Here is a 22,331-nt window from a genome sequence, read left to right on the forward strand (position 1 = left end):
TCTTAACATACTTGGAATTCTTCCTCAGAATTCAGTAGCATTTAAGTAGGTACAGGCCTGGTTAGTACGTGAATGAGATTTTACAAGGAAATGCCATCAATCTCCAAGTAGGACTGGGAAAGAATCCTGCCAGAAACCCAGAAGAACTGCTAACAAGTTAGGGTTGACCTTACCAGGGTAGAAAAACCAGTGGTCTGACTCAGTATGAGATAACTTTCCAGGTCACTATGATCATAATTCTAAGGGTCAACTAAACAATAATTGTGGTGCCTTTTGTGAAGAAGTATGCCTTTGTAGCAGAAGAAAATGTTTTTATCACAGTATGAGATCTTCAGGGTGATTTGTTTTTTGACTGATCATTGGAAGGTAAACAGAGGCTTAATTTGCAATTATGATTGCAGAGGCACATATTTCTAAGTAAATCCTGTTATGGGAGACAAAAATGCTTAATCACATACAATACACATTTCCCTTAATCTCATTTGTCCATCAGATAAATGGCTTAAAATCTAGGGAAGACAAAAGTATTTAATGCATGTGTTAAAAATATTTTACCCAGCCTTTGCTTGCCAAACAGGAGTCCAAAAGTAACTAAATATTCCAAAAAGTGACCAACTACTTTAAGCATTAAGTACCTGTTTAGTTGTGGGCCACTTTTCAAACTGTTTTTCACAAAGCAGCTTACAAATTATTTATTTTATTTTATTTTATTTTATTTTATTTTATTTCATTTATATCCCGACCATCTAAACTGAAGTCCACTCTGGGTGGCTAACAACACTCAAGAATAATAAAATAAAACAACAACATTAATACAATTGAAGATGGCAAATAAATTAGGTATTGACAGGAGAGGAAAAAAATTAAAATAAAACAAATTTAAGATGATGCAACAAAACAAAGCAGATAAATCTGGTAATACTGATGTCATTAGTTCCCTTATGACCACCAATCTAATCACTATTCATAGTGGGACTGTTCATGTTACCCAAAGGCATGCAAGCTGGCTTTTCTTGTAGGAGATCTGGGAGGGAATCTAAATCCCAACTTTTGGCTCTGCGCCTAGATATCCAATTCCACAAGTTATTCAACTAGATCTAGCTTCCATATCATTCTACAATAGCTGAAGCTTCCAAACGGTCTTCAGAGTTAGTCTCTTTGAGCTAGCACTAGTTTATCTAGTTAAATCACTGTGAAATAGGGACTAATAAGTAATAGAACTTGAAAATGAGGCACTAACAATTTCAAGTGATGGGATGACCTGTGTGTTCATTTAATAACACAATGAAAGAGCATACATGTACAGAAAGTGACATTTAAGGCCAATATCCAAACATTTATGTTTTAGTGTACTAATTAAACAATTCTCAAATGCAAAATGTGCAAAATATTTTCCATAAGTTAGTTATGACAAGAAAAAGATAACAGGAGCTGTGGTCTGTCAGAGTGGGGAATATGAGACTACTGGCATATGACAACATTCATTAGAAGACAGAAGGAGGTTTTATGAAAAATTGATCAATGCAGAGCAATCAGCGAGATCATTAAGAAATGTGCATATTCAACATTCTCCTGTCTTCCAAACCTATTAGGTTTACAGGAGACAGAAATAAAGATTAAAAGCAATCATTACATCTATATTTATTTGCATGACTCTGCATCTCGCACTTTAAACATATGTATATCTTTGCTGACAGTCATTGTTCTCTACTTAATAGTGGTTTTATTGGGTGTCTGGTTAGTTTTTATAATTGGGGAAGATAAAGAAATGTCGCTACATATTGGGGTCATGAGATTTGCATAAGGAAAGTTGTGTTGTGGGGGCACTATATAGAAATGTGGACAGTGTATACAAAATGTGGACACACTGTATGAAATAGTAGGCACAGAAGAGAAAAACATGCTGGCAGAGCAGCCGTGTAAAAGATTTTTGTACTGGTCATTGATCTGAATCTTTACAGAAGGAACATCAAGGAGGTAACCAGGCATCAGCCTAAGAGAAGAGTTATGGCAGGGCTGGGCAGTCTTCAGAGATCCAGAGGCCACACATGCCCATCAGTGGACTATGGAAAGCTCTACCGATAACCCCACCTCTCCAGAGGACACAAGAGGATGTTCTGGGTCAAAAATATATCTATTAGAAAATTCTTCTTTCTTTTTTGTAGCTGGAGAAGCCCCTTTGTGCTCTCCAGTTGCAAAGTTTAAGTTTTAGAGTGTGAACTCCAAGGCCAAACTTTCCTGTTGTTCCTTTTATCTCTTGACTCCCTACTTTAGCATTCCAATCTCCTATAATGAGAACATCTTTCTTTGATGTCAGTTTTAGAAGTTGTTGTAGGTCTTCATAGTATTGGTCAATTTCAGTCTCCTCAGCACTGGTGGTTGGTGCATAAACTTGTATTATTGTGATGTTGAAAGGTCTGCCTTGGATTCATATTGACATTATTCTATCATTTTTGGGATTATATCCCATTACAGATTTTCCCACTCTTTTGTTGACTATGAGGGCTACTCCATTCCTTCTACTGGCTTCTTGCCCACAATAGTAGATATGATAATCATCTGAACTGATTTGCCCATTCCCATCCATTTTAGTTCACTGACGCCCAGGATATCAATGTTTATTCTTGCCATGACCTTTTTGACCACATCCAGCTTATCAAGGTCCATAGATATTACATTCCAGGTTCCTATGGAGTATTTTTCTTTGCAGCAACGGACTTTCCTTTCACTTCCAGGCACGTCCACAGCTCAGCGTCCTTTCGGCTTTGGCCCAACCACTTCATTAGCTCTGGAGCTACCTGTACTTGTCCTCCATTCTTCCTCAGTAGAATATTGGACACCTTCTGACCTGAGGGTCCTGTCTTCCAGCGTCATATTTTTTAGCCTTTTGTTTCTGGTCATGGGGTTTTCTTGGCAAAGATACTGGAGTGGCTTGCCGCTGCCTGCCCCAGGTGGATTGCGTTTAGTCGGAACTCTCCACTATGACCTGTCCATCTTGGGTGGCCCTGCACGGCATAGCCCATAGCTTCACTGAGTTACTCAAGCCCTTTCGCCACGACAAGGCAGCAATTTATGAAGCTTTTAGGAAAGCCCTAAGGACTTTCTTTATTTTCTTAGGCCTTTCTCCAAGCCTATTTCAGAGAACTCTTCTTGTTTTTAGATATAGTTTGGTTTTAGTATCACTTGGGCTATATATCTTTATTGTTTGTTTTATTCATTTTTGCTGTACTTGGACAGGAATTTATTATACAGATTTTTATCACCTATATCACTTTGGGATGGTATTCCCTTGAAACGCCACCTGACATGGTTTTAAATCAAGACGATAAATGTATAAGAAGAATGTGGTAAGAAAAAAGGGAGCATTCAAGCCAGAGTATTTAAGTCTTCAGCATTCTAGATAGCTCAATCCTAGTTATCCATGTTCCTTCATAAACTTCTAAGTTGCTCTGTTAGCTTGACAAATTGATTTTATTTCACTACTTGACTTACTTATGTGCTGGAATTACTTGACCCTCATGGCATCTTCATACTTGATAGGCACAACGTCAAAATAAGTCCCTTGTGTGCAAAGTAATGACTGTGCTAAACTATTGACAAAACAATTCTACTTAAGGATATGTTGGAAGACCACCTGTTCTTCAAAAAGAAGAGGATTATATTTTCCTCCTTGACTTACATCTCTGATGCATCCTTGTATTAACTTTTATCAAACCTTGGCAGCCTATCAGTAATATGTCTATGCAATGCAACACTATTTGTTAACATATTTAAGTTAAATAAAACGTCCAGAGCTAAAGGATCTTAAGTACCAGACCTAAGAAAATAATTTGTCTATAGCCTTGGACAATCAAACAGATATAAATGATCCTAACTCTTCTTCCCTCACAGAATTATTTGTATATATTCTGTAGCATCATAGAATTCAAGACCCCCTTTTTTGTAAATTGTTTACGCAACATAAATATATATTCATACCACATTTTTATGATGTCAAGGAGCAAACAATTTCAATGACTTGCTGAAATTTATTTCCCAGCATTTGTGAGTTCAAATATTTCAGATTAATCTGTATTTTTATAACCTAAATAAGCCTGAGAATCCACTCTCCTATCTACTATAGATGAATAATATATGGGCACTATTTCTTATCCTCCGTTCTTAGCTGTAAAATGGACTACTTCACAGAGCTATCCAACTACAAAGATTCTTAAGACTGGAGTCACTTTATAAATATATCATATTACTAACAGTTGTATAGAACATGAAATGGCCCTCATATACAGTTGAAAAAGAAAATACCTTTTCAACATCTTATAGACATTGAGTCAGAAAGAGCACACCTCAAGGTTTTGAATTCTCTGTACTTCTGTAAGTTAACCAGTGTGTTGCAGGCTTTCTAAACTCCTTGCTCGCCCAGTGCCAAACTTTTGGAAACAGATTAAAAAGACACAAAGACTCTTTGTTAGAGTATGACTCACTTCACCCAGCATGCTAACAAAAAGCTAGTCAAAGATCATTACCACTAAAAAGCCATATTCTGTTCCCAATATGTCCATGCAGAGCTTGCAATGAAACAGCAGGGCATGCCCGTCTAAGGAGAAAGCTTAGCTTTATCCTATATATGGACAGATAATATTAGGATTAAAAGCAGAAATAAAGCTGTCCAACTTAACAATATTTCTGAAGGAATCCTTTGAGCCACTTTGCTGTTTAGCCCTCCAGCTTACGAAGGTGGTTACAGCAATTTTTAAGTTCCTGTGCCTTAAAGGGGACTAAACTAAATTCCAGGCAAAAGTTGAGATTCAGTAGGAAAGTGTACTGCTGATCTAGTCAAGCCAGTAGTACAATCACACACAATTCATACAGGATAGAAAAAATGAGAGGTGTTTATAGAAATTGGAATAGGTGCATAAGGAACTTCCAGGTGAATTGAGGTTTCAACACTGTATGTATAGGAAATAGAAGCAAGAACAAATGACCAAGAATGAGTACAAATGAGACAATGGCTGAAATTATGTCATGCAGTTATGCAAATGCTCTAAGTTTCAGAAGAAAATTGCCATACGTTAAGAATCTCTACATACCTTATATGTTACATGCTGAGCTGAGCAACTCAGTATACAGCAAACAATAGCTACAGATATTTCTTAAATTATGGCCTTTCTCTTCCAAAATATATGCTGTTCGTGTAATTGCACAACGAGATATCCGTCTATATTTGCAATGAGAAGATAAAGCAAGCTGGTTTTTTTTTGTTTTGTTGATTCAGAGGTAGAACAAGAAAATGGATTCTGATTAAACATCAGAAGGAACTTTCTGGCAATATAGACTATTCAACAGTGGAACGGGCTACCTCAGAAAGTGGTGGACTCTTCTTCTTTGTGGCAAATAAAACAAATGATGTGGAGCCTGTAGTCCAGAACAAGTGAAAACATGGTCAGAGAGCCTATTACAATGTTAAATTAATTGAAGCATCCGGGACTATCTGGATTATGTACTCAGATGGTGAGAAGAGTTTATGGACATTGTATCAGAACTCCTCTCTGTAAACCTGTAATTCTTATTTCACTCAAATCATTACAACTGTGATTTTGAATGCTATATTATATGTTGGGAGGACAAGATTCAGTCCTCTTATGAACAAATGAAAGAGCCTGTATCTCTTAGAAAGACAATTCCACTCCAATTTGATTTATTTATCTGAATGGGTTTGGAACTTGTCAACACTAATCTTCATTCTGTATTTTATGGCATATCAATTCGTAAATTAAAGTTGGCAGTGATGTACTCTAAGAAACCTTTTATTCAATTTATTGGCATGTATTATTATCTTTAAATTTATTTCAGCAGTTCTTAAGCATTTCATGTTTCTACATTTTGCAGTCGATAAAAAATCAGAATGAATCCTCTTTTCACTTAGCTTGGAGGACAGAAACAGAGTAGGGAAAAGAGAAGTACAACTTTTCTGCAACAATGATGAATGGATGCACACTTTTACCTTGAGTTTTTCTAGGTGATCTTGGAGAGAGTCAATCAGCAAATCCCCCACTGGCTGCCAAGACCCCTTGGCAGCTTCTGCATGACGCAGTTTCAGGTCCAGCTCATCCATTGCCTCCTGAAGCTCTTGCAGTCTTTCAAGAGCCTCATCTATCTTTTTCTGCCAGTCAACAGACTGTAGATTCAGTTTATCCCATTCTGTTTTGACCTCATCTGCTTGCCTTCGTAGAAGTCGAGTCACATTCTGGGCTCTTTCCCCTGGAGGCAATTCTAAAAATTAAACAACAACAACAACAAAAAACAGTGTTTGGATCTTGCATGGGCAATGAAGAATGTTTTGAAGGCTACCAGACATATGTTATGTGAGCCCTACTCTGAAAATAACCATATCATTAATGTTTAATGAATACTGTACAAATATTCAAGCATTAAGGGCATTAATTTACTTATGGAAGTGTCATTCTCACTTTCATTAGACACGTCATCCAATTTTTCACATGGTACTGAAATCAAAGTGGGCAAGAAGACATGGGAAAGGCAACAAGACGGGGAAGGTAAAGTATAAACTGGCTCCTTATTAGAAAAAAAGCAAGTTGTTTCAATTTTAGGGTCCCTCTTTCTTCTGAAATACTATGAGATAAGAAATTCCAAACTGGTAAGTAATACATTAGTCCAAAAGTATGATGAATTTGCACAAAATTGTTGTCCCCTTTTTCAGGCGGTTTTCTTAAATATGCAAGGGTCCAATGAATACAAATATTCAAGCAATAGATTTAGGGCAATGATTCAGTCATGGAAGTGTTCTTCCTTTCATTAGCCATGTCATCCAATTAAGTGCTTATGGGTTACACATCCCTGTAGTACCCATCTAAGTGAGATCTAATTTGCAAATATATATAACATAATTTATTTTAGTTATTGCTTATCCCTCTATAAATATATATTATTATAACACTACATTCAATTACCTTTAGGCTCTTGATAGAGCTTTTCCAGTCCTTCTAAAGGCTGCTCAGCTAGGAATATCCGCACTGTCTCAAGGGCACTCAAGATAACAGGTTCTTTAGTTTTCAATTCCCGCTTAAAGGCCTGTGAAACAAAACAATACAAATCTGAATTAGTATGCCAACTGTTGCACTTGGTCATATTTCTTGTCAACTATGTCAACTTCAGCTTAGTGGTGCAACAAGCAGGTAAATGAACTAAAAGAAACAATAATAGGTAAAGTAATTTGAGATTCTATCTGTCTTGTTACTAAACTAAAACATTTGGTTTTCTTTGTCTAACATGCAAAATACCAAGGCCCTTTTATACTCCTGAGGGCAGTGAATAGATACTGTCCAAATGTTCCAATTAAGCTGTTTCTTCTTTTGGACTCCTTCCGTGACTAATATCAGATTTCATCAGACTCTGAAATCTTGCTGAAAGGGACAACAGTTTAACTGGCATTACACTGAACAGTGCTGGCACAGCTAATGCTGCCTGAGAGGCAAGCTTTCCTAGAATGTAACAGGAAATCCACAAGGATCCATAACTATGACTTTGTTGCTGCTGACAGCTTTGTCCCAAAATATAGAACAGTACTATGAACATATCAACACACTACTATTTGCAGCAAGATTTAGCAGACTTGGAGTGTTATCTCAACAAGAATCTGAAGTACAAAGTGTTCTACAATCTACATTATATTAAAAATGCTCAAAATCTAGATTTTAACCTACTAAAAATGTTAACCTACTAAAGAGATATTGTTTCTATTAACATCAACTTGTATGTACTATGTTGTCTTTGGCTGTTCTGTACTATGGGAAACATCAGTTACAAAATCAGGGGACTGTTCCCCACAAATACTCTTATATTAGTACAGTTTTCTCTGTTTTAATCTGCATCTGCACCGAATGATACTTCTCCTGTGCTTCCCCTTTACATTCTCCTGCATTCTGTTTTCAGCCTTTTCAATTTTTTTTCATTTTTTTTTCAATATGTTCATACTGTCTTTCTGACTGCTCCCCATAATGATGAACCTGGGGAGGAAATGGCAACCACATTATGTCCCCAATGACTACACTCACAAATTCGAGGGAGATATTTACATATTCAGGGAATCTCAAGAAAGGCCGATGTTTTTGGTACTTCCAAACAGGGTTCATACAGAAATAGTAGTCCTAACAACTTCCTAATATTAATACTGGCAATCTGTCAAAAACATTTGATATTTCTCAAAACAGGATGTTTAGGAAGATGTGAAAGGAAAGCAGAATGATAAAAATGGGGAAGGGCAGAGTAGGCTTGGCTATGGTAGATAGTGTGCCTGTGTGAGTGGAGAGTACAAGACCTTCATTTCCATGCTAAGCTCCTGAGAGAAAGTGTTTGGTTGGTATTTTACCTGTACACACATAATTCTCACCAGATGACATAAAGAAGAAGAAGAAGAAGAAAGGTAATACAGTATATTTGTTCCCCTCACAATGTGTGTGAATGAAAACCAAGAGGAGATGACAGAAATATGCGAGAGAGAAGGACAGATAAATGCATGCAGACAGCTTGATCTCCTGGAATATCTTGTATGAATATGGTGGTAACCCTCTCCCCCACGTCTATTCCCTACAAAGAGCTTACAGCTAGAAAAGCCCTGTCTCTTTAATAAGTTGATTGCTTTCTGTATATTCACGGTAAAGTTAATCCCTGATGTTAGGATATGGAAAACAATGCTGAATGCAGGTTTTCCTCAGTTTTAATTTGTTGCCATTGCTTTCTGACTGTGTCTGTTTGTCTGACTCAAGACTCATCTCTCATGTATCTGGTCTCTTGCAATGCTTCTAACAGAAGAGGCACAAATAGATGGCCCCAATTGTGTGGGAAGTGAGACAATACTGTACCAAGCCTGGGACTGAATGGGGCTTCACTCAGGATTCTGATTCACCTTCGCTTCTCTCTTTTCATTACAGTGCCAGCATGGTGACAAAAATAAAGAGGGAGGAAGGGAAAAAAAGGCAAAATATTGCAGATTCACATTTTTTCAGTGCAGGCTTTCATGGATCAACATCACGTCTTCAGACACAATGAGTGCAAGAAGTCATCTGCACTCATTAGTCTTCAAAGTGCTATAATATGTTGCCTCCTGCCCCCTTTTATTTTATGTCAGCATGCTCATACAGCCTAAACACACTTATTTCTTTGGAAATTACAGTATCAGTAACACTTGGAATCAAGAAAAGGAATCATCATTTTGCTTTGCATCCTGACTTCTTATTTGTTTATTTTTGCTTGTTCCTTTTTACTATATAACTGGTTGCTTGCTACCATAGCTAACTGAAATTTTTTCTCTTTTCCTATATTAGGGGGCAAGAAGGGGGAAATGGAAATAGTAATTGGGTCATTTCTGCTTCTTTTTATTTATATTTAAACAAAGACAATATAAATCTCAGAAACAACATATTCAATAGTTTGCAGATTGCTTCAGTGTAAGAGCATCTACTGGCCTCAATTCATATGAAACCTGTCATATAGAATTTTCTGAGACATGTAGGGTTTACTACTGTCATCTATGGAAGGGAATGGAACATGATTTTGAACTCCTACTGTCTATATAGCCAAAAATGAATATGCTTAACAGTTACTGGGGCAATGGTTACAGCAGGAATATGTCTATCAAGGTGTTGCTGCAGGACCTCCACAGTGTTTTTAGGCTTGAAATCTCCTTCTATTGGCTTGTTTCTTTGATCCTTACTACACCTCTGGATACTATATCTCTGTATAGAACAGTAGTAATATTTCTGAACTGTACCTTTCTCCATATATTACATTAATACCATTACTTCTGTGTACCTTTTACTTCTCACAAGCACAATGGTCAAGAAGGTTGATGGGAAAGGAAACCAAAAATTTAAGGCAGGAAATAAGAAAGCTAGTGGAAGTTTTATAGACAGCTAAAATAAGATATTTCTTTCCCAAAGTTTGAAATTGTCTGAATGCACCCTTCCTTCATACTTTTATTTTGTATGCTAAGTGAAGTGGATTACAGGAAGTTATTACATGGAAATGGCCTAAGAGCCTGAATCCGTCAAAACTTGATGCAGAAGCTACAGCCTATTACCTCTCCATTAAAATGAAAGTAATGTGCAAAATTCCTTACTTCAAAATAGAGGCGCAGCCTCAGAATGTACATCTAGTTCCAGCACTGAAGCAAATAATCTTATTTCCAAAAGCCTTCCTAGCAGAAGCTGCACAATCTCCTCTATAATAATTTTTAAACCAAAGAGATGTTATACCCTCTAGATGTTTTTCCTCCGCTAAACTACTCTTGCAGGTAGGATGTTTCCCTTAAAATACAACCTATATGATGGATGTTTCAATTCATAAAGTCCCTCACCATCATATTTCACTTAGAACTTTTCGTTCTATTCTGAAAATGTGATGACTGGTGTTATCAGCTTTGCAGTGCCACTCTTCAACATGAAATTTCTGCTGTGTCCTTTTCCTACACTGGGATTCTTTTTGAGAATTGTATATTAATTCAATTACAGTAGTGGTACTGGTGCCATTAAATGCCAACAAAAGACTTAAATAGATTACCCAAAGAATTCATAACAATAGATCCCTGATAAATTCATGCAAAAAAGAAAGTTGACTACATTGATAATGGAATTAACCCAAATATATGTCTTATTTGCAACCAATGATTTCAGGCTATTTATATTGAATTCCTGAATGTCTTCCACACGATGTGGTGGCAGCACAGGAAATCGAACACATATAATGTACGACCTGTCAAAAGAACAAATAGACTACTTTATTTAAGTCCTTCTATTTGTCATGGACACTTGAACTATAATGGCATTCTGCCCACTATTTCAATGCACACATAAACTGATTAGTCCATCTCAGATTTCCTTAGCAATCTGTGGACTCATGGGATGTTTTAAATATCCTCCACAAGGAAAACAGAATATCCAAATAAACAAGGTACAATGTTGAGGTACAAAGCAGTGGTAAAGTTACCTGTGACACTACAGTATCACGAAGTAGTGACAGGAATAATTTGGAAACTTTGAATACTGCCAGCAATTGATAAAATGGATGTGATTCTAAGATTATCTTGGTGTCCACCTTCTTGAGTGTAGTGATGGAGACAGTGGCTTCCCCAACTGTCACTGCTTATATCCATTGTGTCTGTGAGACAAGGTGTGTACAGTAGAAGGGGGAACGAAGAACACACTCTGGGAAATGTGAATTGGGAGGGATCATCACCCACACAGACTGAGGAATATACTGTTAGGCAATGTGACATAGAGTTAGAAACTGGGTTGTAGTTTAAACAGTATGATAGAGGTATCTCTGTAATAAAGGGTCATACAGATGACTGAATAATACTGCAGATGGACAGATGAATCAGTACAACCATCAATACCAACAAAGGAGGACAGCTTTCATGATGGTACTGTAGCCAAGATGAAAGGGCCACATGCTGTGAATATAGGTTTAAGAGCCATGATAGAAGTGTTGCAGGCAGCCACAGTTGGGAGAGCTAAGACAGTAACTGTGGCATATGATAGAGACTATTTCTGCATAATATAGGGGAATGGTAGACCTGAAGTGGTGAGATGGATACCAAATCAGTGAACACTGGTACTGAGCACAGTATAGAGATGGGGTAGTATTAACAAGGAGAAGGCAAGCGCTCTTGATAGTACTGACTTAGAGAGTGGAACGGGGAGTGATATTCACAATACTGAGGCTCTCAGATTAGTAGTTTCTCTCATTCCTTTAGGAGTAGGAATAGGAGGGAGCATGTTCTCACTAGTGGTCAGTGTAGCTCATGTGTCTGGCATAAAATGTAGCCAGGACTGAACCAGCCCATTCATCCTCAGAGCTACAATAGACTCCTTGTGCATCTCACTTTCCAAAACCTAAGAAGTCAGTATCAAAGATACTGTAGATGTAGAAGTTCAAGCAGTTAGTAAAGCTGATGATGTCAACATCAAGGCCAAGGAGTTTTCAGAAGACTGAGGGCTGGTCAGCGTACAACTCAGGTATTGATGGTCGTGAAATCTATGTAATTTACAAGTAGATGATATTTCTGATGGGACAATTAAAAGGCTGACTTGGCCCTCTCCAGCAAGAAAGACCTTAGCTCAGTGTTTCCCAAACTTTTCCCACTCATGGCTCCCTGAGTTGCGGTGGCAGTGTAGGAAGACTGATGAGGGGTGCTGTGCAGAGCAGGAAACAAAGAAGCAGGAAGGAGCCAGAGCCAGCGGGAATACCAGTAGCAGCAGCGCTGCTGTGATCTTAGTCAAAAGACAAAGAAGGGCTTCTGCGGTGCTCCTGGCGGTGCTGCAGGGGCGCTATGGCACACACTTTGGGAAGCTCAGCCTTAGCTGGTCGTTGCGATTATAGTGAACCTAATTGTGGAAGAACTGACATATATTAGAAGTTGAAGCATTATACTCCTCCCCTAAACAAATAAAGCACTTGTCATGACCATCTGAAATGGGCATTTTTTTTTCCTATACAAAGAAACAATATACAAAGAAATGTCCTGGGGCCATAGTCCTGATATAAAGGACACAAAAGGAGTTGGAAAAGTAGCATTACCAACCTTACCAACAAAAAATAAAATGTAACAATAAAAATATTTTTTTAAAAAAATAGAGAAATGAAGAATAGCATTAGAAGAAGCAGAAAAATTGCCTGACCTTCTCAGGAGTCACTAGGTGTGACCATAGTGGTGACTGAAGTAAAAGTAAAAGCAAAGCAAAGCGTGCTGCTTCTATACCACCTCATAGCACTTAAAGCACTCTCTGGGCAGCTTACAGTTTAATTATGCAGGCTACACATTGCGAGCTGGGTACTCAATTTATTGACCTCAAAAGGATGGAAGGTGGAGTCAACCTTGAGCTGGCTGACTGAATCCGGGATTGGATTTAGGTCATGATCAGAATCTTCACTGCAGCACTGCAGGTAAACCACTGTGCCACAAGGCTCCTAAGTAAAATTGAGGGGAAGCCCACCACTGGGCGTTGTTGTGGATGAGAGGGTGGGAAAATGGGGGGAACCCTCCATCTAAAATGCCCTAAACACTGCAGTTCTATGTAGGTACAGACTCATATGTGTGGATGCATACAGACAATTACGAAGAATATACTTTCAGTAGCCATTTTTTCCAAATTTCCTTAGTTTTATGAACCAATAAATTCATTTTTACCACACGGCAGTAGCATAAAATGCCTGTATCATTCTATTTCAGAGCATACTTACTTTTACTCAAAATCTTATACCTATATCTTGTTAAGAGCATCGAAAACAGACTGGCTAACAAGTACAAATGTACAAAGACATTCTGGAGCAAAAGATTACATTCTCTGTTTATATAGCAAGGAATTATGTAGTATCTGGAATGACAGGAAGGTATGTAAGAAGTTAATGTTTGTATCCCCACTCAGCAATGAAGCTCAATTTGGAATGTTGGTATTCTTTCTCTCTCTCTCTTTATTTTATGGTGTCATATATATATATGACACTATAAAATACAAATATATATGTTTTTCACAGTTTCTACCTGCCTCAAAAGGCCTCACACATGTCACCCAGTAAAGTTCTTTCTGAGAAGTACAAACAGAAATTGTGTCGGACTGAATTCCAAGGCACTAGCTATTTTAGCACCATTACTATGTAGCAATAAAGGGAATCTATAGGGCAGGACAAGGTCTGTTTTGTTCATGAAATATACCAGAGAAAACCCAGAAAAAGTACAAATAAAGAATGTGTCAAAAGCAAGCTTAAAGCTAGTCTTACTTTCCACCCTTTCTCCCCTAGAGACATTTGAAGAATAGACAGGATGACCTAAATTTGAAGATTATGTTTTGTTCTTTTTTTCCCCACAGGGAGCCAAAGTGCCCGTAAGCAGACACGTCTTATACTATGTTATAAAAGTGCTACAGCATGGAGGGAAAAAAAGCTTTCTACAAGTATCTAAATGGTAGACAACTTTGATAGTCAAGGGAAACAGATATTCTGACCAAGATAACATGGGTCTCTGTAGGTATGGCAGAACATAGGGATGTATTCAAGGCTTTTAACAATCAGAAATAAGACTTACAGCATGCATTTCCAATAGCATTTCTCTCAAGACATCAACAATGTAACAGTGATATCAGACCACAAGGGATGACTATGGTATGTTATCCACTAACCAAGTACTTCAGAGTTGTCCTAAAATAATCCCAGATATTTACAAAGGGACGTCAGTGAAGTAAAACCAATCTGAATCAGGTTGAGGCAGAATAAGACAGCTTTATGGTAAGTACAAATCATGTATTGTTATAGTATGAAATGTTTTAGCCTCTAAAAGAGACTAGATAACATATTTCCAATATTTAGAAGACACTTTTTGGATGAATTATTTGTCAGCCAAGTGGCAGGAAGAATTCGCTAGGTGAATCATCTGAATGTGATAGTTTCTTTGTCCATTTCTGTTTTATATTCAGCTTTGCAAAGATTAGAGTTCTGGAGAAAAGAATTAAATATGGGTGACATCTACATTTATTTGTTATGTGTCAGGCTTCTTAACACCTTGGTCACCCATTAAATTCCATCATATCCAAAACTAGCCATGGGTAAGCTAGGCTTGACTTATTGGAATCCTGAGGCCCTCAATGACAAGTACTGTAAGATTATGAAAGTATGGATAAAGAAACAGCAGGAGCCACTAGTAACATCTCTCTCTCTGCTACTTATTTATGCCCATCTTGTTTCTCATTTCAGAGTCAACTATCCCAAGGAGTTGAAAGAGGATAGCAGGAGCAGAGACAATCAACTGCTAAAAGGAAGATAAGACAAGATGTATTTGCCTACAATCTTGTGCAGTTTGTCTTACAACTGGCTACCTTTGATGTGACAAATGCAATACATGGCCAGGCTCTCAACCTACCATGTTGTTGGAGTACATACACAAGGCACAGACTAAATGCTGGTCATGTTGTTGTTCTTATATGCCAGTGGAGGCAAACCTTTTTCAGCTCGAGTGCCCAATATGAGGGGGTGGGGAAGAAACCAGTGGCTGCCGTGCCACCTGGAAGACAAGAACCGGAAAAGGAAGTGGCAGTTTCAGGGGGAATCATGGGGACAGACAGAAAGTTAAAAGGGGAATCATGGGGTCGAACAGGAAGTTAAAGAAGGAATCATGGGGACGGACACAAAGTTAAAGGGGGAATCATGGGGCCGGATAGGAAGTTAAAGGACCCAGAACAAGAAGAGAAAGGGGGAATCCCAGCTGCAGCCACTTCAAAAGGTTTCTTTCCACAAGGGTGGGTAGGTGTGCCAGAAGAAAGAGCTTCGCATGCCAGATGTGGCACGCGTGCCATAGGTTCACCATCACTATGCCATCATGTTGCCTCTGATTTATGGCACCCCTATGTGACCTCCAAAATGTCCTGTCCTTAACGGCCCTACTTAGCTTTTATAAACTCAAGGTTGTGACTTCCTTTATGGAGTCAGTCTATCTCATATTAAATCTTCCTCTTTTCCTGCTGCCTTCAATATTTTCTAACATAATTATCTTTTCCAGCAAGCCTTCTCTTTTCACCAGCCCCCATTTCATCACTTTTGCTTCCAGAGAAAATTCAGTATCCATGTGTTTGTCTTTCTGGCAGTCTAGTGTATCTGACAATAACTTCCTTACAGAGCAAATTATTGCTACTACAGAACATTTAAGTAACTTGTGCTCATATAGATGGAAGCAGAATCCTCATTACACACAAGTCCCATCTTGTAGCACACAAGGAGAGCAGGGCCAGGACACCATTTATGTTCTACTTCTAAGTAACAACAGCAGATATCTGCACTGGTCCCTGTGACTCCTAGGGATCACAAATCCCTGTTGGATGCCAGATAAAGAAAACATGTCACAACAAAGATTTTGTCAAAGGCAAAAATAAGTAAAACAGTTGTTGCTTTTGCACTGGTTTTATAAATCCTTTTGGTCATTAATGAGTTTCATTTATCCCGACAGTAAGGCATGATTAAAGATAACAAGAGAAGGAAGGAGAACATTTATATGAACAGGAAGAGCAAAATGGCAGATGGAGTATACATTCTAAAATGTGATTCCCAATTTGAAAACAGTCTGATGTCAACAGGACCACTGTACCAAACACAATTTTCAGCATGTCAGATTGTCTCACATAACTCTCTAAGAGCTTTCTCAAAAATCTCTGTTTAATTAGTCGTCATATATATGGCATCGGAATAAGAATACATCCCACTTCTGCAACAAATGATTTTGGAAGATCATACCCTGTGGGTGTCATTCTGTGTTTGGACAGCGGGAAGATCTCCACCAATGGGTGCCTGTCGCTTTAGCTCATCTTCTTTCAACTGCAGCCATGCCAAAAGTTCCTGTAGAGAAAGGTGTAGTCGTCTCCACTGGTCAGAACTGGCTTCTAGATGAGACCTGAAAAATATTAATAATATCTTTATAGGTTTCAGGAAGAGATGGATGTAAAAAACCCAACAACTTCTAATAAGAAAAACTGCAGTCCTACTTTAGGTAAAGGTTCCCCTTGACAATTTTTGTCCAGTCGTGTTCGACTCTAGGGGGCGGCGCTCATCCCCGTTTCCAAGCTATAGAGCCAGCGTTTGTCCGAAGACAATCTTCCGTGGTCACATGGCCAGTGCGACTTGGACACGGAACGCTGTTACCTTCCCACCGAAGTGGTCCCTATTTATCTACTTGCATTTGCATGCTTTTGAACCGCTAGGTTGGCGGGAGCTGGGACAAGCGACGGGCGCTCACTCCTTTGCATGGATTCGATCTTACGACTGCTTGGTCTTCTGACCCTGCAGCACAGGCTTCTGCGGTTTAGCCCGCAGCGCCACCACGTTCCGCAGTCCTACTTTGTTTACAGCAAAATGCCCTTTGATTTTGAAAAGGGTTTGCTGCAAAATTCAGAGGCTGAAATTGAGTAGTAAGAATAGGTTCATGGAATCAGTGAAGATTTGTGAATCAACATCTAAGTTCTGTTGACTCAGTGGGTCTACTCTAGTTCCAGGAAGTCACTACTGTGAAGTCTTTTGGAAATAAAATCAGTGGCTTCCTAAATGAAGCACCACTGCATTTCTATTCTCCAAACACTGAGAAGCTAAATACATGTTATGAATTTTGCTGTTACAGTTTAAATCTCGAACTCCAGTAAAGCTTGCAGAGGTAAAATATAATGTACGCTGCACTGCAGATAAATCAGCTAGATTGTGAGTGTCCAATTGTACACCAAGGGGCTCTGAAATAAGAGGAGAATTTTGAACAAGACATCCCATCCAGTAACTGGGCTGATAGAGCCAGAATCACAGAATTCCTGATTTGAATACTATGTAAACGCTGTTTGTCCAAATTACACATGATCTTTGTGACAGCTGTAAAAAAAGGCTTTGCTGTAAACAGACTTTTCCAATTCTCAGGCTTAGAGCACATACGGTACTTTCCCAAGCTGAAATGAGACTGGATGCTCCTGTTACAAAGAATAAGAGTCCCCAATAATGCAGACTCCATCTCCTCTTTTGAGAAACAGAGATTAAAGCTTTGACTCTGCTTCCCACCTACTTATTTTGGTTGCACTAAACCCCTTATTAAAATTTACTGTTTCGACAGAGCAAGAACACTGCTTTTATATTTAATTCAAGAAGGTAAAGCAACCATGATAAACCAGGGTTACTACTCTCGATTTGATTAATGTAAGTGACATCAAAATTACAGCAAGTGAGCTGTAGAAAATCTCCTTTATTAAAATGCCTCTATTTGGCTAACATGCCGTGTTTCTTTTCTCAGACTTCTTTCTTCTGCTATGTTCATGGGTAAACACAGGGTTATGAAGAAAAATATTTCAAATAATTATATTTATTTTCTTGTGCTTTTTTTATAGGGAAAAATCATTTTCTACTCATTTCAGCCATCAATATTTTTCAGCTTCACAAATTTCATTTATTTTTAATGACTAATGTTATGAATATGGGTTTGGCTGTCACACATACTGACCTCCCTGAGGGCTACAATTGCAGAAAGCTAATAATTCATATATTGCTTTGAAAAAGCTTCTCCCTTCAGTTACTCCTTGAACTCTCCCCAAAATACAGAGTATATAAGCAAGCAAAAGAGTATTTGAATAGATTGCTTTAGCACAGAAATAACTATCATAAATTCACTTCAGAGTGGACAGTTATTTTAGAGAATAATTTTAAGATCCAATTAATCTTTTGCAACGTTGCCTTTCATTATGTGCTTCTATGAAAGGTCTTCATCACCACCCCAAAAATGTTTCCTCTTTCTTAAAGAAGTTATTTAAAAAAATTAGACCACATCCTTCATCCAAGAGCTTGGACATTTCTTTGAGAGCAAGTCCCACTAAATCCACTGATAAACATTTACAAGTAAATAATGCCTAGCACTCTAGTGCTCCATTGAAATACTATCCCCAAATTAAAGTCACATTCATCCTTCTCCAAAACTGCCCAGTTGCAAGTAAGAGGACTCACAGTTTTGTGGAAAAACATCATCACAGATGAAGTGCATTAGCCATTATGCAGACAAATCACTGATATAAGAATAAGGGGACAATTTTAAAATGGGTCTTGTGAAATTTTCTCTACAGCAAGTCTCCCACACAGTCTGGTTACTTCTGATATTAAACAATGGCTAATAAAGATACTGCCTCCTGATTGTTGGTTTGGTTTTTGTTCTCCTCACCCAACACAACTGTGTTAGTTTATATCTTCCCTAATGGGAGCTGATGCAGAGAAATCTTCAGGCAATGTTCTAAATACACACACAATGCCCTTACTGATTCATTCTTAGCCTTTTAAGTATCACATTATAGTTAGACTATTTAGATCACAACCATCCAATGCATACTTACCAGGGAGTAAGTTTCATTCAGTAAACGTGGATAGGATTGATATGCATTTCATTACATTTATTTATGAAAGAATGAGAAGCCACAGCTGTCGGAATAAAGTAATAGTGTACATTTCAGAGAAAGTGCGGCTTCTGGCTAAGCACGCTTAATCTCTTTTTCTGCATCCTTATAGAGATTATAGAAACTCATCAACTTCCTCACATCCTACAGTCCCTTTCACACAAAGAAAATTAATCATTCTTACAAAGTAATTTGGTGTCTGAAATTGCTTAAATTACTGCAAACCCAGCCATTTTAGCTCAATTTGAACAAAATAAAAGGCTTATGCTGCAGGAGGAGGGGTGGGAAGGGCAATTCTTTTCTTGGATTAATTCCAGTTTCTGCCCTTTGCCCTTTAGGTTTTTGTCCTACCTAATGTTTAGAGATTTCTTCCTAAGTTCATTCCATCGGATATTCATGTTATCCAGGCGTCTCTGCAACAAAGCTGCATCCTCAGAACCTTCTAGGGATCGCAAGATTTTCTGTCCACTTTCATCCAAGCTGTGGAAGATGTCAGTATGGGTTTCAATTTCTTTCTGAAGTTCCTATGAGGAAATTTTAAAAAAATGACAGAAAAACGTCTTATAATCAGAGAAAAATTAGAGGCAGGTTGATCAGGATTTCTTAAAAGCGCCTATCAGAATGGACTGAGTCCGAAAGAATCTTCCATTTGATTTTCACATAGGAGCAATTACACAAAATCATTAACAGTAATAATTTAAAATGACTGAAACACACATGTCCACTCAGCCAAAATGTTCCCAAACTGAGACACCCTGAAAAAGACTTCTTTGTTCCTTTATTCATTCCATCACTTTGTAATGAAAAAAAAAGAGGAAGTGCCCCATCTGCTATGGAGAGATGGAGAGCATAGTATGACATGCTTCATTATACAAGTGCTAAAACACATAGTGTGAAGTATTTTACATGTACACAGCTTTGCCTATGTCAAAAAGGGCATTTAATTTTTCTCTGTCATTTGCCAAAAAGCCAAGGATTCCCTGCCATTTTGCTGGTGAGAATTCAAAACAAAACAAAACAAGCCCCAAAGACCCTCAAGGATCCCATCCCAAGCTAACCTTCACATGGTATGTCTTCCTGTGTAACATTTTCAGCTTGAGACCAGAAGCTTCGGCCGAGGTCTTGCTACAGGAAAAAAAATCCCAGGAAAACTAAGCTACTGCAACAGCAGAGCTTAAAAATGCCAAGTTCAGTTACATTCCATTGACAGAATACATTTCAGAGCACAGGCTTCAACAGTCAATAGTAATAAACAGCCACTTTGTACTCTGTCAAAACATCAGTCAGGGCCATGGCTGTAGGAGGAATAGAGAACAGCAAGAAGGACCCAGAATACACAACTGGCAGCTTATGTTGAACTGCCAACTTTCCTTATCGCTTTAGAATTGCAGGCCAGAAACTTTTTAAATATTCATGCTTTCCCCTCATGTTTAGGAAGGCAGCAACTGCCAAAGGAACATTTTTGTAGAGCTAACTGCCTAGTACTCGCATTCCTATCTGCCTACACACTCAATACAGTCATTGTTTCTTATCCATCTCTTGGTGATTTTTAAAGGATATTTTAGGCCCACAAACATACAGATTTATTATGGAGGTAAATCCTGGCATATCATCCTAATAATCAGTGGAGCATTGGGAACAATGGCAGAGAATTTTATAATATATTATAATCAGTTGCAGATATCTAAAATGACACCATAAAAGCTGTGAAAATGGCAATATTAGGATACATATAGATTACACCAACATTTAATTGATAACTTAGGTTTTTGATTACTACTTGTATCTGTTATATAATGCCAGTCAAAGACTGTCTTTTTAATGTAGTAGTAGTAGTAGTAATAGTAGTAGTAGCAGCAGCAGCAGCAGTAGTAATAGTAATAACAGCAATAACTCCATGTGTGTAACAACAACTGGTACTAGTTCCTCCTTCATTTTCGAAGACTATCGCCATCAGATTTACCATTTAGGGGAAAAAAGAGAAGTAAGTGCTTAATGGAGAGGGACACAAAAATGTTGATTCATTTTGATTTGTGATTTCTCAAGGTTGATGAATCACAAATTACAAATTTACAAATATTTTTCTGATGAATCAATGAATCAATTTGTCAATTTATTTTTTATTTCAAACCCCTATAAACCACCACCCCAGCACCCCGAGACACCAAATTCACATGGAAGCTTCCCCCAACACTCCCCTATGAGCCCTGCAAGTCTGGTGAACTTTGGGTTTCAGATATCCAAGTTATACCCCCCACAAAGTAGGTCCTCCCAGGAAAGTGCCCTTTAGCAGCTGGCTTGGGGAAACCCAATCTTCACCAAACCTGAGAGGGATTGTAGAGGGCAGTCAGCAGAAGCTTCTCTTTGACTTTCGTATTTCTAGGTGCCGGGGGGGATTTTCCTAGGGGGCTCTTCGTGGGTGCATAACTTGGACAACTGAAACCAAACCTTCATCACACATGGAGGGATTGTAGAAGAATATCAGGAGGAGGAGCTTCGTCTTGGTGAAGCTAGCAGCTCTCGGGAATAGCTCCCGGGGAAAGCTAGAACCACTTCGGTCTGGGACCCTTCCAGAAATGGGGGGGGGCAAGGAAGAGTCAGGAGAGACCCTTCTGCAGCAGCTGGTGAGCCACAGAAGTTAGAAGATTGGGCAGCAACTCGATTTGTCTTTCTTCTGGAAATTCACATCAGCACAGACGAAGATGGGCGCCATTTTTGGCAACTAGCCAAAGACAGCTCCGTTCGCCAAGAATAAGAAAACAGAAGCACGGCGAAAGTATACATCAAAGTAAGTGGAAGCCCTTGTTCTATGAAAAACCTCATTAAATGAAGAACAAGTGATTGTGTGCAAATTTATGACCAAATGAGATAAGGAGCGGCATTCCTAGCATTCCAGCTTTACCCAAGCTGAAGGTCGGGTTATTTCGAAAGGAACAGCCAGGCAGAAATAGCTCGAGTCTCCATTAAAGGAGGAAAAATAACTCTTAAAGAATCAACTGACGGGCCTTGAAAAAATAAATTCTGTTGCAAACTGTTCACTTTGGACCCCTTTTCCTCTGTGGTTATATATTTTTAGACTGTGTGGGACTCTGCTTTCCGTGAATAATATATTGCCGGGACTCTGCTGGATCTCCCTGTTCGGGGGAGGAGAAGGAAGTCTTTGGAAGTAAAAGGAAGAAACGGACTGTGAGCTGTGAACTGGGGGCTATGTGGTTTGAACTGAACTGGGATCTTGACAAATGACATTCTAATAATAGAGTCTTGCCGGGTGAAGGTTAAAACAAACTTGGAGAAGAGAAAAGAAGGGAAAAAAAAGAAGCAACCGGTCTGAAGATATTAGCGACTACAAAGACACTTGAGACATTT

The 22,331-nt window shown here is 38.5% G+C and overlaps 1 protein-coding gene across 20 annotated transcripts in view; it reads right to left on the reverse strand.

The window, feature by feature from the left end:
* DMD (dystrophin) overlaps positions 1-22,331 on the reverse strand; it is a 1,295,019-nt gene that overhangs the window by 217,412 nt on the left and 1,055,276 nt on the right. For 18 of the 20 annotated variants that reach the window (XM_078390471.1, XM_078390476.1, XM_078390472.1 and 15 more), the window contains 4 exons: positions 19,317-19,489; positions 16,294-16,450; positions 6,969-7,089; positions 6,002-6,270 (listed from right to left, as the gene is read on the reverse strand). In XM_078390471.1, the coding sequence (XP_078246597.1) occupies positions 6,002-6,270; positions 6,969-7,089; positions 16,294-16,450; positions 19,317-19,489 (720 nt within the window). Of the gene's footprint in view, positions 1-6,001; positions 6,271-6,968; positions 7,090-16,293; positions 16,451-19,316; positions 19,490-20,023; positions 20,111-22,331 lie in introns of those variants that run through there. The other 2 variants (XM_072994256.2, XM_072994257.2) reach the window with 1 other exon arrangement.

This window comes from Pogona vitticeps, chromosome 3 (assembly GCF_051106095.1).
Source record: "Pogona vitticeps strain Pit_001003342236 chromosome 3, PviZW2.1, whole genome shotgun sequence".
NCBI lineage: Eukaryota > Metazoa > Chordata > Lepidosauria > Squamata > Agamidae > Pogona > Pogona vitticeps.